The 13,094-nt window shown below is 37.1% G+C and overlaps 3 protein-coding genes across 3 annotated transcripts in view; 1 reads left to right on the plus strand and 2 right to left on the minus strand.

The window, feature by feature from the left end:
* Positions 1-579: 579 nt before the first annotated feature.
* LOC118411347 lies at positions 580-5,911 on the minus strand. Its single transcript, XM_035813574.1, has 5 exons — positions 5,725-5,911; positions 1,782-1,829; positions 1,456-1,540; positions 1,192-1,217; positions 580-815 (listed from the first exon to the last, which is right to left on the minus strand). Exons 1-5 carry the CDS (start codon positions 5,836-5,838, stop codon positions 702-704), a joined length of 387 nt encoding a protein of 128 aa, XP_035669467.1. The 5' UTR covers positions 5,839-5,911; the 3' UTR covers positions 580-701.
* A 114-nt stretch (positions 5,912-6,025) lies between these two features.
* On the plus strand, positions 6,026-9,531 carry LOC118411346. Its single transcript, XM_035813573.1, has 6 exons — positions 6,026-6,202; positions 7,150-7,197; positions 7,677-7,749; positions 7,891-7,916; positions 8,167-8,193; positions 8,571-9,531. The coding sequence occupies exons 1-6, from the start codon at positions 6,134-6,136 to the stop codon at positions 8,739-8,741; spliced, it is 414 nt and encodes a 137-aa protein (XP_035669466.1). The 5' UTR covers positions 6,026-6,133; the 3' UTR covers positions 8,742-9,531.
* LOC118411345 overlaps positions 9,078-13,094 on the minus strand; it is a 6,677-nt gene continuing 2,660 nt past the window's right edge. Inside the window, exons 4-7 of the mRNA XM_035813572.1 lie at positions 12,462-12,572; positions 11,323-11,472; positions 10,739-10,834; positions 9,078-10,484 (exon numbers count right to left, since the gene is read on the minus strand). Of these exons, the coding sequence (XP_035669465.1) occupies positions 10,410-10,484; positions 10,739-10,834; positions 11,323-11,472; positions 12,462-12,572 (432 nt within the window). The 3' untranslated portion in view covers positions 9,078-10,409. The remainder of the gene's footprint in view (positions 10,485-10,738; positions 10,835-11,322; positions 11,473-12,461; positions 12,573-13,094) is intronic.

The raw sequence follows: 13,094 nt of genomic DNA on the forward strand, positions 1-13,094 counted from the left end.
GAAGTACTACCCGGTATATATACTTTGATATAGTAAATATATCATATATTTTTGGGGTAACATTTTTTTTCAACAATACGTGTATGTAAGTCATTACAATGCTATAAACCATCCCACTACCAAGAAATGGGCTGATACCCACTAACAGGCACATAAGACCAACTGCTGATGTCAGACTTCTGTTCAGGTCATGAAACATAAGCTCTGGATCATGTACACTTGAGACTGGGAACAGAGGACTGATCAATGGAATCAGTGGAATTACCTTCCAGTGACTTTAAAAACGGCTCCCAACATTGCAACAATCAAGCATATGATGAAACTGAGAGCTGACCTCTGACCTCACGACCGGACTGAAGTATGATTATGGAAAACGGTCATTGTATATATTATTTGTATGTTATGTATTGTGTTGATGTGTCATGTACTATGTGTTATCCAGGGCCCCACTGTAAAGCAGGGTGATACACTGAGTTGGGCTACCCTGGCTAAAGAAAACAGAATAAAAATCAAAATCAAAAGCTTGTTGACAAGGACTTAACTTACAGTATGAAAATTGCATATAAAACCTTAATGTCATTTGCCATCACATATGAACATTTCATTCAAAATTTATACTTTCTGCAATTTCAACATTTTGCAGGTTACAGGCAGGTATTTTCAGCCCTGCCCATGGCACAGTGAATGGATCAGAACCTTGCCTAGTAAAACACAAGAATGTCGGTGAAAACCCCCTGCAGCATGATGCAGAACCCCATGAAGAACAGGAACCACGTCTTCTCTTTGGGAAAGTCTCCCTTTCTGATGATGTAGATCTACAATGAGAACAACAGACACATGCATTGCAAAAACAAATATAAACAATCAGGTGTTTGCTCTTTGGTGACTATGTCCTAAATGTCAGACATTGGTCTTTGGTCATGCTTTTTAGGTGGAATATACTACTATCTTTTGTGCATTTGCAGAGGAAGTGACGTAGGTTTGAGGCCCTTTACCTGCTTGTTATGGAACTGCAGGGATACTTTTCCAAAAGAAGAAAACTTAAGAAGAGGTTAACAGATGTCATCATTTTATGTATCTTTCAAAATACAACACTGTAACATTCGTATTTGGTGGACTGCATCTCTCAGTAGATTTATCACAGTAATGCTATCATTTTTGTTGGTGTAAAATGAACTTAACAGTACTTACCAGCAACACTTCCAAACCTGCTAGTCCTAATAAAGAGACAGAGGTTTGTAAACATCATTGACAACAAACAGGCATCATGGGAAATATATACATAGCGCTTTCAAATGAATTCAGTATTCAGAATGCATGCCCTTTACCACAATGCATTCAAAAAGTCTTAAACATTTCCAAGCATTCCCTAAACCTACTGTTTGATTTTGTGAAGACTGCAATACACACCTCTTTTTCAAACAGTTTGGGTTTGTATGAGTGTATGATACTTACCAAGCATGCAGATGCCAAGCATGAGGTACAAGGCGCCATTGTAATGGTAGGAGATTCCTCTGTACAAACTCAACACAAGGGACACCTGGAATAAAATTAGCAGGGTTCAAGCTAGTACTTTTTTAGCATATATAGCCATAAAGCTATAATTTTCTGCCACCACAATGAATTGATGATCCTTACTATTACGCTTATTTTAGACTTCACTTGTCAGATTAGCTGCTGATAAAAATCAATTTCATTGAAATACACGCTACAAATAGATATACCATATCTGTTACAACAGACGTTTAGGCTAGACATTTAGAAAATGATGGTTGTCTTACCAAAACCATGATCACTACTGTTGCAACAAAGGAAATCTGTAGATATCTCTGTAAGAAAAAAAGTTATTTATATGGTTACATTTCAATTGAAAATACAAACTATTGCAAAGTACTAGTGGTATACTAATAACTCATATAACGTTACACTTTAAACGTACGTCTTTGTTTGTTTGTTTGTTTGAACCATTCTTAAATAACTGATATTGGCCTGCTGGATTTTAATTGCAGTCATGAGGGAAAATATGAAGTAATAATTATAGCAGAGTGGGTTTTCATTCAACAATTGCTATCCATTCTCTTAACATGTTTTAAGTTGATACACATAACAATCCGATATTGGATCAATGCAGTCACATGAAGGTGTGTAATCATTAAATCATCTACCAGATGACATAATGACGGCATTGGTAACTTGGGGCAGTGGGAGGGGGTCGGTCTGTTTTTTATAATGAATGAAGACCTTTATTGTACATTCATACCCACTGGGTTTAGTACAGGTCACAACAAATGATACAACATGATATAATGATACAATGAATCTACACTACTCAAGGATCGTATTCTACTGCGTACATTCGGCTTCTTCTCGTTTCTTTGTGATATTGAAAATGTAAGAACAGATATGCTTTATAAGTAAAGGCTTGTCTAGATTCATAAGGAATATAAATTTGTCTATATTACTTAGTTGTATGAAGTGGGGGAACATGGATTCTATTAGTCTGTAGAGTTCAGCTCTCTCTTTCTTGTACAAACTACATTCTACTACAAAATGATGTTCGTCTTCTAACTTATCTAGATTGCAGTATCTACATATTCGTTGTTCTAGAGGAGTGCGGTTATGTCTTCCGGTTTCGATGTGTAATTTGTGGCAACTGACTCGTAGTTTTGTGACGGCCGTCCTGTGCCGAATATTGTCAATATCCAGGTATTGTTCCACATTATAAGTGGACTTGAACAGTCTGTAAGACCTCAATTTGTTTTTAGCGGATCCACCTTTGTTGTCATTGTGTATCTCTCTTAAAAAAGTTTGAAAATAAATGTCTTTCAGACGCTGATTGATAGAATTGATAATTTGAGACGAATTTGTATTGTGCTGTAGAGGACAATGCCATACATAACCATAGCCGCATTCCTCCAGTGACTGGCGAACTCCTGACGCCCAACACTTGGCTCCAGCCTTGTCTAAATCTATCTGGCAAGAAAGAGCGTCTGACTGGAAACTGTCTGCTGGTACTTTCTGGCGAAGTCTAATTAAGTGTTTAATAGCATTTAGGGAGGCTTCCAAATGAATGGGGAACCTCCCTAACTCGGCTCTAGCGGCGAGGCCACTTGTGGATCTTGGCACGTGTAGGGTTTGCTTACAGAATTTTAGATGTATTGTTTCAATAGGACAGGATTTGGGGCTTTTAACAGAACCCCAGATTTCCGATCCATAGAGAATTATGGGCTTAACACATGTATCAAAAAGTTTGTTTCTGACAGACAAAGGAGCATCGGCTTTGTCTAGGGATTGATTTATCCCGAATAAAGCTTTCAGACCCTTACTGTACAAGTGTTTGTTGTTCGCCTTGAAAGTACCCGCAGAATTGACAACAATACCTAAATAACAATAGTTTGTCACTATTTCAACAGGATTGTTCTTATACATGAAATACACATCTTTTGGTATACGACCACCCTTAGTGAAAACAATTATTTTTGTTTTCCTAAGGTTCACATTTAGGTGCCATGTTTGACAGTATTCTTCTAGTCTATTCAAAGAACATTGTAGACCTTGTTTGGATTCAGAGAAAAGAACTAAATCATCTGCATACAATAGACAAGAGACACGCTTACTGTACATAGTTGGGGGGTTACACATATCATTATCAAAGATAGATGTAATATCACTTAAAAATAAATTGAATAAAGTTGGGCTTAAATTACAACCCTGTCTGACACCACAGTTTGTGACAAAAGGTTCAGTCAGACCTTGACTGTATTTCACACGATTTGTAGTTTTTGAATACATGTCTTTGATAGTTCGAAGAAAGTTGCCCTGTATACCTAACTTGTTTAATTTGTAAAGGAGGCCATTTCTCCAGACGGAGTCGAACGCTTTACTAAAATCTACGAAACATGCAAAGAGACGGGAATTTTTACTTAGATACTTGCTAACTAATGTACTTAACACGAAAAGATTATCTGTAGTTCTAAAGTTCTTCCTAAACCCTGCCTGATGGGGTTTGAAAAGACTATTGTTTTCGGCATAACTAACTAAGCGATTGTTTGATATAGAGGAGAATAGTTTACCTAAGCAGCTAATTATGGAAATTCCGCGGTAGTTGTCTGGGAGAGATGGGTCGCCGGATTTGTGAATTGGAACAATGTGGCTAAGGGACCACTCCTGTGGGTAATACCCGTTTTGCAGACAATTGTTAAAAAAGTTGCAGGAGTGGCGTTTGAAGTACCGATTTACCAAATTTCAACATTTCATTTAAGATCAAATCATTTCCACTCGATTTATTGTTCTTGAGGTTTGAAATGGCATTATATAATTCTTCTGAAGTTATAGGGGAATCTAGAACAGATGGATTAGTAGCGGAGGACGACGGATTTAGTTGATCGTTTTCAGGAATTGGAGAGTCGTTTGTACCATTATTAGGGAGTTTGTCTAAATTGCTAAAATGTTCAAACCACTCTTCTTCTGAGATTTGATTATTTTCTTGCGTTTTCGTCGGTTTTAGCTTATTAACTAAGTTCCAAAAGGCGCCTGGATTTTTGTCTTTGAGGGAAGACAATTGGGTCATGATTTGTTTGTGAAAGTCTGTTTTCTTCTTTTTTATCAGTTTTTTAAATTCTTTCTTTCTTTTGAAATATCTTCCCCTTATGTCGGAGTTAAATGGTTGTTTGGATAGTAAATATGCTAGGTTCTTTATTTCACGTTTTAGTTCGTTACAACTCTTGTCAAACCATTGTTTATTTTGTCGTAGCTGCGGGTGTTTCTTATGTTTAGTTATCTGTACTGATAGGGATTTGAAACCAACGTCTCTCAGGATTGAACTAAATTCTGAGACAAAGGCTTCTATTTCTCCATTAGATTTTGTGTCCTTCGTATTTTGTGATGAGAGTGAATTCAGTCTATCGATAAAATGAGATTGAGAAAGGATGTGGTTGAATTTCTGTGCAGATTTATCATCCCAATGAAATCGTTTTGGAGCGGGATTTCTTTTACGCTTTTGTTGTTTTTCATGCTGGTTTTGATGGTCTGTGTTTGATTTAATGAAGACTGATATCAGGCAGTGATCTGAAAAGACAGTTAGCGGATGAATTTGAAATAATAAAATGTTTTGCAGAAACGATTGGCTGGAAATTATGTAGTCGACCGTGCTACTACCGTTTGGTTGGTGACAGGTATAGTTACCTTGCAGGTCCCCAGCCACCCTGCCATTTAATATTCTGAGGTCTGCTTGTATGCAAAGCTCACTCAAAAGCCGGCCAAACTTGTTTGGAGGTGACTTATCCATATATTGCCTATCACTAACTTGGTTCGAGGAGCTGGCGGGAAAACCGTCGATGTTAATTTCCCTATCCACGTAATCACGTAGGTTACCAATACGCGCATTTAGATCTCCCCCTAATAAGACGAACCCCTCTGAACTATATCTACTTATTTCCTCTTCTAGTATGTCTAATATATGGTTATCGGCATTTATAATAAACCTCAGTGCGTGTGCGGTAATAAGATAATAAACTGAAGAAAAATGTGTGTTGTCTTGGTCTGCACAGATATGGTTGGTTTTAAACGTTTATGTGAAGATCAGTAATTGTGGGGCTGGTAAAATCTACACCTGCACCAACCTGTGAAGTTACTTCCGGGTTACAGCGACCGAAAAGATCAACTGCATTTCCAAGACTATTCGCCAAAAAATGACACCTGAAACTCGCCCAATGTGGTCCTTACCTGAACAGGAGTCTGTGTGGAGTCGTAATATAGAGCTGCATTCTGCTTAGCCGGAGGTTCGGGCGCGCTTCCAGCCTGGCCAGAACCCAACAACGGAGTCTTAGAGTCCGCCATTTTGGAACTTTTCCTGTCGACCTGATTTTGTATAGCTGTCCGTTGTTGTGCCTGTATTTTATAACTTTCACTTCTGACATATTAAATACTTAAAAGCAATACAATGTAGCTTTTGACAAGATAAAGATACATTGTATATATTGATCAAATTTAGCTATACCAAGAGGATTCAAAGTTTAGATTTCCATGTGGATTTAATATTTTGTAAGGCACTTTTCTCCCACGAACAATGCCAGGTCAGGTCAGGTTACTCGTGGTCATCACATGACACCAGGTGTTTACCTAAGACGGGAAGATGGCGGCAGCACCTAGTGAGGGGCTCACCAATCCTGAAGCCATTTACTACGATGTGGATCCAAAACAGGTATGACATTTATCAATGATACTATTGATAGCGTGAACCGCTTGTAATGTGTGTTGTATACAATGTTTGGATAATGGTTCAAGCACACTAAAATGAGTAGCAGAGGGTATTTATCCACGTAAGGTTTCTCTAATAGTTTGTTGATTCACCATAAAAGTTACATTTTATTGCATGGCTTTATTGTTCCTGTCAATAAAACTTTATACCTTTTGGTAGGTTATTGCTTTGATCTCATATTTCCCAATCCCCAACCGTTTACCGTAAATGTGATCCTGTGAAACGGTGCAAAATTTACATTCCTGAGCAAGAATGATTAATTAGCATTTAGTAACATTAAATTGTTATAATAATAGATGTTTTACAATAAAAAGACTGATATGGCCGGTTCTGCTCTACCCCCTGGCTTGCCAGGCACTATTACTCACGTCTGTGCCTTGGCACAAATTCTTTAACCAAATGATCATTGATTCAATTCTAATTAAAACACTTTCTGTCATTGATACTTTTTTTTCACTGACAAGATGTTCCTGCCAATCATCATCATCAACTGTCAATAGCCACACCATTATAATTGTCTATCATTATAACGGTTTAACCATTATATACATTTTATTTTGATAATAATTAATATGTATACACGCTATATCCATTGGGGTAAACTATATTTGTTCATTATAGAAACGGTATTTGGCAATATCAGGTCGACGGATGGTGGTTTTATACTGCATTATTGTGAAACCACTGACGGTCGACTTGATATCTGGATTTTAAAACTAATGGTTACCCCATGGATAAAGCACAGTAAGATTTTTCGACATAACAGTTCTGCTTGAAGTTCATCAGATCGATAGTTTAATTTCAATTCAAGAGGATCCATGCTGAGATGAGATTGATGGCACATGATTGGACATCAGTATTCTCAACTGCCCCTGGTGTTGCACTTTCAGGTTTTTGCTGTCCGACTGTTTGGAGCTGTTACAGGAGTGAATGTTCTGGTAAGTGTCTGTAACAGATAGTAACTGCTAAGTTTCCCTCCTAAGGCCACAGCTTGTAAATTGTATGGATGACATCATGTGTGCTTGTAAATTTTTGCCAGATTAAGAAAGAGACAATAATTTTTTTCCCTTCCAAAGATAAGCATGATGAGAATATAACCAAAATAGGAAAATATGTCTTGTGTAGCAGCCTTGACTGTACCTGTAGAAGATAACTTTGTGATTTGATATTATTCTCAGAATAGACTAAGCTATGAATCATCCATAGCTTAGTCTATTCATTCATTCAGCAGCCTTTCAATCACAACATTTTGAAAATTTATTTTTATGTTGCATACATCTTCAATCAACTTGTTATCACTTTGCAATTTCTCAAGTCAGCATAAATATGTCTGTATGAAGAGACTAGTAGATAACCTCTGTTTATGAAGGAGCTGTTTTTTTATCAATACTTACTTCGATTTTTTGCTACCCTTAAGTTGGGAATCATCTTCGTCTTGGTGAAAGCACATGACAACCCTCACTTCTATCTCCTGGTTGTCAACTTGGCATGTAAGTGTCTGTCATATCAACTTTCTGCAATGTTGTTTGCCAAATGGCCATGTTGTTTTGACATGAAATGTCCCTTGAGTTTAAGAATGTATGCTATTTCTATAAATGTACATTAATGATATTTATCTTTAACTTTTGCAGTGAGTTCCTTGATTGCGATAATGTTGGTGAGTAGTTCCTAGAGTATGACACAGTGTGATGTTTTGTGCAGAACATTTCTTTCATTTCTTTTTGTACATATCAGTAAATGCAGTCTAGACTTATGATCTGCAAGGAGTTGAGAATAAGAAGTTTTTTTACTGTAATTTAAAAGCCAATTAGGTACCCAAGATGTGAACATTATTGGTGCCTGCAACAGTTTGTCAATAAAGGTGAAAGTAGTATTCATATACATGATGTTTCTCATCTCTCCACCAGGCATGGTGGTATCGCAGAGGGCAGTTGGTAAGTTTTCAGCACTGCTTTTGAGTGACAAATAGTCTGAGTTGCATTGCAGTTTTTGCATTTTAGCACTACCTGTTTGTGTATGATACATTTATAGTGCAACATGTATGGATAACAAAGTTCTTTGTACCCAATTTTTTTATTTCAAAACTGTCATTTCATTGACTGTCTGTCATCTTCTTCAGGACAATTTTGACTGGTTCTGTCATGCACTATGTATAGGTAGTCACTGAAACTTGGATCTTGAATAAAACACTTGTTTGTGTACAAGTAACTAGTTTAACATGTATCAACGTGTGTGTGATATTTTGTACATGTTGCGTCTAGCTTAGATTTATTTGAGCATTGCATTGCTAACTGTGATGTTTCCTGTCCAGAGTGCAGACAAACACTGGTACATGGCGCTGGTGTGTGCAGTTATCCTCCTACAGGCCATCACGGCTGACTTGTACGTTTTTAACCACGTAGTCGTGGCCAGCAAGCACAACGTATTTCCTGCTTCCAACGTCAGCACAAGTACAGCTCCTACAATAAAGCCACCAGGGTAGATTGGCCAAAACAACACATTAAAGAAGTATGCAGGACTGTCTCAAGGACCTGTCCTTCCATCCTAGGACAAAAATTTGCTTGTTGTGATGATCAAATTTAAAATGACACTTGTCTGCCAAAAATGACATGAAATTGATGAAGATGTATTTTTGACAGCTTGAAATGATCATGACAGAAATTTGGCAACATAGAAGTACTTGCAAACAATGAGTGGGACAGAATTTGTGGGGAGAAAAAATTTGTGTGTGATTTTCTCCCCACAGAACCAAATTTTACAAAAACTACTACATTTTTGTATAAACAGTTTGATGTCACAAATGCTGCTGCTACTGGTGTTAAATGAGTGACCAGTTTATTTTCGTTGGCTGAAAGTTTGAAATGTAATCTATGCAATGGTTTAGCTGATATTATTTCTTCTATTGACAACAATGATGAGAGAACTGATGAGGTTGATGTAGTATTTGTCCATTCATATATAGTTTCATAGAAGTATTCCAGCATCAGATTGTACCTGGGCAGTACAGTATGTTATTTAAAGACAATGATTTAATTTTGGGTATTTTTGTTAAAATCTTTGGCCTCATCAGCAAGATAAAGTTTGGTCAGCAGAAAAAAAGAAAACAAGGTTCAACATACAAAATGTATATGAAAATTTACATGTAATATTGAAGCTTGCACCATCCTATATATAGATTGATTAATATATGAAACCATGATATTAGGTAATGTGTACAATTGTACTATTTTTTCCAACAAGACAGAATGTAGTAAAAGAATATTTAAAAAGTAGTGCCTTACTTCCGGTTATTGTAAATGAAGTTGATACACGTATCTATTCCATTCCACGTAGATTACATATTCCACCACCTAAGAAGACTTTCAGTTCTAATGCAAGAACTTTACTTTTACTTTCCACTGATACTTATGCCTAGATTGGCATTGTAGGGCCAATACAATAGTAATACTGAAGTGCAGTCTTCAAACTTTCCTAGGCATGACTGACTCTGCATTACAAAGTATAATGCATGTATATAAACATGTCAAGTATGTAACATTACATTGTATACAAAATCGTTTCTATTTTGCTAGTCTTTATCATATACATGTTTTGAATTAAATTGCATTTCTGTTCACACATGAGCTTAGATTGTCATTTTTTGAATTTTAAAGTTGGTTAGTCTTAACCATTTTTATCATATAAATGTATACCATTTTCTTGGATTAGGGATGTTGATCAAAAGAATGTAGAAATGTTATTTGCATTACATGAGCAGCACTTGCTATATAGAGAGAGAGAGGAGAGAGAGAGAGAGAAATTTATAGTGGTAATTGTTATGTACATGTAGGCCTTTTGTACCCTAACCTTATTAGAGGTTATATAGCCTGATATGTTAGTAATAGACACAAGATATCAAAACTGGAAGTTCTGTTGCAGTACCATAAAAAACCCTTTGTTAGCCCCAAAACCTAATTATTTTGTAACCTACCAAATATCAAGACAATCCATCCATGCCTTAGAGTTTTACTATTCTTCTACATACATACAAATGCTACCAAAAACGTAACCTACTTGGCAAAGGTAATTGTTGTTTCCATCATAACCTCTGAGTTAAACCTAACACTCGCTTTTCTCATCTCAAACGGAACATGTTGTCTCATAGATGATCTCAAGCTGACTTTGCCGTGAGCTTGTTGTTTGCAATGTACGTCCGTAAGAAGGCTCGAACACCAGCCGCTCCTTGCTATTGAAAAAAAAACCAAGATAATAACCGATTATTGTGATGCAAGTACATGTATACAGTCATACATATGATGATTTGATGAATAGAAAGATGCGTGCTGCCATACATTCTATGTAGAAGTTGCACATACCCACGGCCTGTGCCCCTACCAATGGACTGCACCTACCAATGGAATGTGCACCTACCAATGGATGTGCATCTATCAATTGATGTGCACCTGTCAATGCAATGCTTATGAAGTTGTCAGAACCCACCTTATAGAGGTAGAGCTTGTCATCTTCCTCGAGGTTAAAGTCCGTTACATTCACGTAGTCGCCATTGACTCCAATGCTCCTATACACATCTCCTGCCTGTTCAATAAGTAGAGGTCGTCAATGTGCCAACTAAAACCAACTTTAATCTAAAACCTACAATGAACTAATATTTTCTCGTTCTCACATTTCATTGTACTGAAACTGAAAAAAGAGTGATGGGTGTCACTCAAAAGTCCTGACCTAATATCCATATCTTATCCAGTTGTTGAGACTGAATTGTATCTTATCTGCCCATCTAATACCACCCATCAGGTAGCACCATTAATGTCCTCCATAGCTCGTGTATTATGTAAATTAAAAAAAAAACGTTCACACGGATAAAACAATTCCAAGGTCAGTAATACTTACAAGTTACACATCATTAGTATCCAAAGTCAGTCAGTAAGTTATTCCGAGTTTCACAATTCTGAATATGAAGTTCAACGTTTTCTTTTCTTTTGGTTTAGGCAACCAGAAATTATATATTTGATTGTCTTGAATGCCAATGCGGCATGATATCAAGGTAGTTGCACGTATGTACGCACCTTACGGTAAACTCTCTTTCCAAGGAGAACGAGGAGCTCCTGATACTTCATGGCATAGCTTGCCAAACTATTAATGTGTGCCTTCGTGGGTCCGGCCAGCCAGCCCAAACCTCTGTCGGTGAAGAACTGGTGAACCTCGTCATAGGTCAGCTGCAGGAAAAAATGTTTAAGAGGGTAACATACAACGTGGGAGTGAAATTGTTTGTTTTATCAATGAATGGATTAAGACCGTAGCTGTATATTTTTGCACAACCGAGCTAATTACAGGTACGTCACAACAAAAACAAAACATACATGTAAAGCTATCATAGATCTATTCTAGCATAGAAGTTCGGCTTGGTGAACACGTAGGATATGTATGGGTTTAGCAATAGTCGGTTTGTCAAAAGGCAAGAGGAATATAAGTTTTTTAAAGCTGCGTATATGTCTAAAGTGAGGGGATCTACTTTCTAAGTAAATAGCACGTTTATATCATTAACATACATACATAGTACAATCTATGACGTGCACTTTTTTTCGCCTTTCATTCAGATGCAAAATTGACATATTCTATGTAAAGCTTGTAGAGGCCTTTTCACTGGTCAAACCCTTAAGAGGTCATGGCCGAAACCCACAAGAAAATTCGTAACATCCCAACCCTGTTGATTTCTGCACAGGTGCTAAGATGGACCAGTTCTTGTCAGAATGAAAACTGTATGCTGCCGTACTGTTGGAGGTTGTGATAACTGGTTTCCATGGTGACAGAGAATGCTGAGCTGCTATTGGATGAAATCTAATATTGTTAAAGAATCCAGACCTCCTATATAGACATGTGACATGATGATGTGTATGATAAATCAAGGAGATATAATGGTTCTTTTGAGTAAATTAAATGGCTACAGATTGAAATCTTCAGTGGAGTCCCAATCGGCCCCTGACAGTGAGGGGTTGTGTAACGCAGGCTATACTAGTATGTCATATGTTAAGCTATCCACAGTTTCAAAGCCCGTATTCACATTTCAATACTAACAGGCGTTTCAATACTTTCCATCTGACTAAGGTACGAAGCCACATGGCAATTGCACAAGGACATAAACCTTGAGACACGAACGCCTACAGTTCTTAGATGAGAAATCATAATGATTGTTTATGTGACATACCAGACCGTCTTTGTCCACGTCAATTGCATCGAAGAGTTCATCGGGGGACGTTGCCTCACCAATGAGCGTCTTCTTTTCTTCTTCCGTCAGAGACCTGAATTCGTCCTCCAACTTTATGGAAATAATAGAGCTACTTGTTACTATTCGCTTGTGCCGAAATTAGGCTCCTAGACCGCTTTCTGAATAGCACTTGCTATTGAAAGTTAGAAACTTCACAGAAAAACCTATTTTCAAACTAGTGTTGTTGATTAACTCCCTAAATAGTCCATGGGCCAGAGGAAAAATCGGTACCTCCGAGGTGGCAAATTCTCCTTGTTATTTTTGAATAGTAGAAAATGAATTACCTTGATATTACACATTTTTGTAATGGCAAGGCCCCATAGGTAATGTGAATAAATGAACGATATTGGAAAATAAAGTATATATTTTTCACCAGAAAATCACCAAAAAATATGATTTTAGGCGGTCATAATTTTGTGTTGAATCACAAAACCAAAAATCTATTGATATTTTTATGATCCTCTCAGCAGGCTCTACTAGCCTGTGAATTTTCACTGAAAAATATTGATGTTTAAATTTTTGCCCCTCCCCCTTGTTCAAGACACGAAATCTCCAGATCATTTAGGTGGTGAT

This window comes from Branchiostoma floridae, chromosome 3, assembly GCF_000003815.2.
Source record: "Branchiostoma floridae strain S238N-H82 chromosome 3, Bfl_VNyyK, whole genome shotgun sequence".
Lineage (NCBI taxonomy): Eukaryota > Metazoa > Chordata > Leptocardii > Amphioxiformes > Branchiostomatidae > Branchiostoma > Branchiostoma floridae.